Source organism: Nothoprocta perdicaria, unplaced genomic scaffold (genome assembly GCF_003342845.1).
Source record: "Nothoprocta perdicaria isolate Ctin4 unplaced genomic scaffold, notPer1 scaffold_121, whole genome shotgun sequence".
In the NCBI taxonomy this organism is placed as follows: Eukaryota; Metazoa; Chordata; class Aves; order Tinamiformes; family Tinamidae; genus Nothoprocta; species Nothoprocta perdicaria.
In genome coordinates, this window is record NW_020454328.1 from 1,301,650 (window position 1) to 1,305,235 (window position 3,586).

At 71.7% G+C, this 3,586-nt stretch overlaps 1 protein-coding gene across 1 annotated transcript in view; it reads right to left on the reverse strand.

The window, feature by feature from the left end:
• CACNB1 (calcium voltage-gated channel auxiliary subunit beta 1) overlaps positions 1 to 3,586 on the reverse strand; it is a 9,299-nt gene that overhangs the window by 473 nt on the left and 5,240 nt on the right. Inside the window, exons 7-12 of the mRNA XM_026054404.1 lie at positions 2,401 to 2,420; positions 2,095 to 2,175; positions 1,956 to 2,014; positions 1,646 to 1,755; positions 975 to 1,126; positions 808 to 903 (exon numbers count right to left, since the gene is read on the reverse strand). Of these exons, the coding sequence (XP_025910189.1) occupies positions 808 to 903; positions 975 to 1,126; positions 1,646 to 1,755; positions 1,956 to 2,014; positions 2,095 to 2,175; positions 2,401 to 2,420 (518 nt within the window). The remainder of the gene's footprint in view (positions 1 to 807; positions 904 to 974; positions 1,127 to 1,645; positions 1,756 to 1,955; positions 2,015 to 2,094; positions 2,176 to 2,400; positions 2,421 to 3,586) is intronic.

Here is a 3,586-nt window from a genome sequence, read left to right on the forward strand (position 1 = left end):
GCGGCCGCTGCCCAGCGCTGCAGGGCTCGGCAGGGGGGGGGGGGGGGGCCTGGCCTGGAGGGGAGGGGCCTCTGCACTGGATGGGGTGGTGGGTGGAGCCTGGAGGGGAGCGGCCTCTGCACTGGAAGTGGTGGTGGGTGGAGCCTGGAGGGGAGGGGTGGGGCCTCTGCACTGGAAGTGGTGGTGGGTGGAGCCTGGGGGGAGGGGCGGGGCCTCTGCACCAAGGGGGGGACTCTGCACTGGAGGGTGGTGGTGGGTGGAGCCTGGAGGGGAGAGGCCTCTGCACTGGATGCAGTGGTGGGTGGAGCCTGCAGGTTGAGGGCGTGTCTCTGTACAAAAGAGGCGGAGCCTCTGCACGGGATGGGGTGGAGCCTAAAGGCCTGGGGTGCTGTCTCTGCATCAAAGGGGTGGAGCCTCTGGCCACAAAAGGGCTGGTGGGTGGAGCCTTCAGGCCCAGGGCGGGGCCTCTGGTGAGGAGCAAGGTGGTAGGCTGAGCCTCGGCCTGGAGGGCGGAGCCTCTGGAGGGCGGGTCAGTGGTAGGAGGAGCATCTGCTCAGCAGGGGCGGGGCCTCTGTCCCCAAGCAGGTCATGGGCGGGGTCTATGCTGCCAGGAGGTGGAGCCTAGGGCTGCAGTGGGCGGAGCCTCTGGGGCCAGGGCGGAGWCTCTGGTGCCCAAGGCGGGCGGGTCTGGACCAGGAGGGGCAGTGGGAGGAGCTTCTGGGCCGTGGGGGCGGGGCCTGCAGCCTCCCGCGGGAGCCAGGCCGGGCGGGGGTCCCGGGCGGGGGTCCCGGGGGGGGGGGCACTCACGGGCGGGCACTGCGCCAGCTTGTCCGAGGCCACCATCTGCACGTTGAGGTGCTTCGCCTGCGACTTGCCCCGCGACTTCACCAGCCGCTGCAGCACCTGCGGCGGGCGGGGGGCGCGTGACGGGGAMCCCCCAGCCGGCCGGCCCCCCGCCACGGCCCCGCGCCCACCTTGGGGGACGTGATTTTGATGTAGACGACGATGGGCGCCAGGGAGGTCTTGGCCAGCTGGGCCGGGTGGTTGATGGTGTCGGCGTCCAAGGCCACGAGCTGCAGCGTGCGCGCCAGCTCGAAGATGCGCTCGGTCTCGCTCTGCACCTCGGCTGCGAGGGGCGAGGCGGGCGCTGAGGGTCCCGGCGGCACGGCGCGCGGCGCAGCACGGGGCACAGCGGGGACGGGTGCCTCGGGGACATGGGCAGGGGGTGCTCGAGCAGCAGGGCTCCGGCGCTGGTCGCCCTCCTCGAGGCCACGGCATCCCCGGGGACACGTGGGCACCGCGCAGCCCACGGCGGGACGGCGACGGGGGACCCCGCGGGGCAGGGGGGACCGCCGGGGTCTCGGTGACCGCCCTCGGGCTCCGGGGGCGGCCGGACCCCTCGGGGCTCCCGCAGCGCTAGCGGGCGGGTGGCCACGTCGCGTCCCCAGCCCGGGGGGGCTCGCAGGGGTCCCGGGGGCTCCAAGCCACATACCCAAGACATCTGTATGAGGAAGGAAGCAGCGCAGAGGGGAGGAAACCGCGAGGAACGGAGAGAAAGAAGAGGACGGGAAAACAACGGGAGGAAGGTGGGGAGAGAGCGGGGTGCGGGGCGGCGCGGGGGCCGCGGCGGCGCGCGGGGCCGTACCCAGGCTGGAGCGCGTGCTGGAGCGCTCGATGATGGTGTGCTTGCTGGGGTTGTTGAGCACCGAGCGCTTGGCCAGCGAGATGTCGGCCGTGACCCGCGTGATGGAGATCCTGCGGCAGCGGGACGCGGCGGTCGGACGCACATCCTCGGGGTGCAGCAACACCGCGTCCCTCCTCCCTCGCCCAGGAYGCCCGGGCCCCTCCGCAGGGATTTGCACCCCGCGAAGCTTCTCAGAGCGGCCGGGGCAGCTTGGGGGCGGGCAGGGGGCTGCCGGCGGCMAGGGGCACCCTGCGGCCGCCCGCGCACCCACCTGCCGTCGAAGCGGTGCTTGAGGAAGTCGAACAGAGCCTTCTGCATCATGTCGGTGACCTGCGCGGGGCGCGGGGGGGCTCAGCCGGGCTGGGGGGGGGTCCCGGCTCGGGGACGCCCCCCGCCCGCCCCCTCCTCACCTCATAGCCCTTCAGCGACGGCCCCACCAGGATGATGGGGCGCATGGAGGGCACCACGTCGTACGGGGGCACGTGCTCGGCCTGGGGGGGGACACAGAGCCGCCTTGGGGGGGTCGGGCTGGGACGGGAGAGCTGCAGCCCTGAGCCCCCCATCGCCGTGCGGGGGACAACGGGGGGCACTTTAGGGGGGGGCACCACTCGGTGCACCCCGTGCCCGGTCCTGCATGGCCGGGGGGTGGGGGTGTAAGGTGGGGGTCCCCGTCCCCTTCCCCCTCCCGGGGCTGGGGGGGTCCTGCCGCTACTCACCGACTTCTGCTTCTGCTTCGCTAGGTGCCGGGAGGCCGCGCGCGGGGCCRGGGCGGCGAGAGGAGACAAACAAGGCATGCGTGTTATGCACCGTATGCACCCGCGCCTGCAGAGCCCCGCGGGCGGCGGGCCGGCATGCACCCAGGCTGGGCCGGGGGGCAYGGCACCGCCCCCGCTGCCCCCCGGCACGGGCAGCGCGGGGGGGGGCATTAAACACAGCCCCGCGCTCGAGGAGGGTCCGGGGGCGAGGGTCCCGCCCGGCCGCTCGGACACCCCGCCGGTCCGGCTGCGGGTGCTCGGGGGCGGACACCCCCGCCGCGGGGGGTGGTTCGGCCCGAGCCCACCTGCCCGCTGCCCAGCTGGAGCGGGGGGGAAGGTTCCATTCTGAGCGGCGGGGGGAGACGCGAGGGGACACCACCGTGCTGGCACAAACCATGCGCACACTGCGGGCTGCCCCAAGCGGGGGGCGGGGGAGGCATGGGGGGGTGACAGCCATGGACTGACCCATCCCACTGGGCATGGGGGGAGACAGCCATGGACTGACCCATCCCATTGTGCATGGGGGGGGAGAGTCATGGACTGACCCATCCCACTGGGCATGGGGGGTGACAGCCATGGACTGACCCATCCCATTGTGCATGGGGGGGGAGAGTCATGGACTGACCCATCCCATTGTGCATGGGGGGTGACAGCCATGGACTGACCCATCCCACTGGGCATGGGGGAGGACAGTCATGGACTGACCCATCCCACTGGGCATGGGGGAGTGGCAGCCATGGACTGACCCATTCCACCGTGCATGGGGAGGGAGAGTCATGGACTGACCCATCCCATTGTGCATGGGGGGGGACAGGCATGGACTGACCCATCCCACCGTGCATGGCGGAGGATAACGTTGGACCGACCCATGCCATGGTAACCGGGAGGAAGCCATCGCGGACTGATCCAACCCACRGAGCATGGCGGGGGACAACCATGGRCCGATCCATGGGCTGATCCATCTCCTGGTTCACAGGAGGGGAGGACGGTCGTGGACCAATCCATCCCATGGGCCATCGTGGGGGAGAGCAATCACCATGGAATGACCCATTCCGGGATGCAGGGGGGAGGCAGTCATGGACTGATCCACCTCCTAGCTCACAGGAGGGGGAGAGAAACCATGGACTGATCCATCCCATGTAGCCCC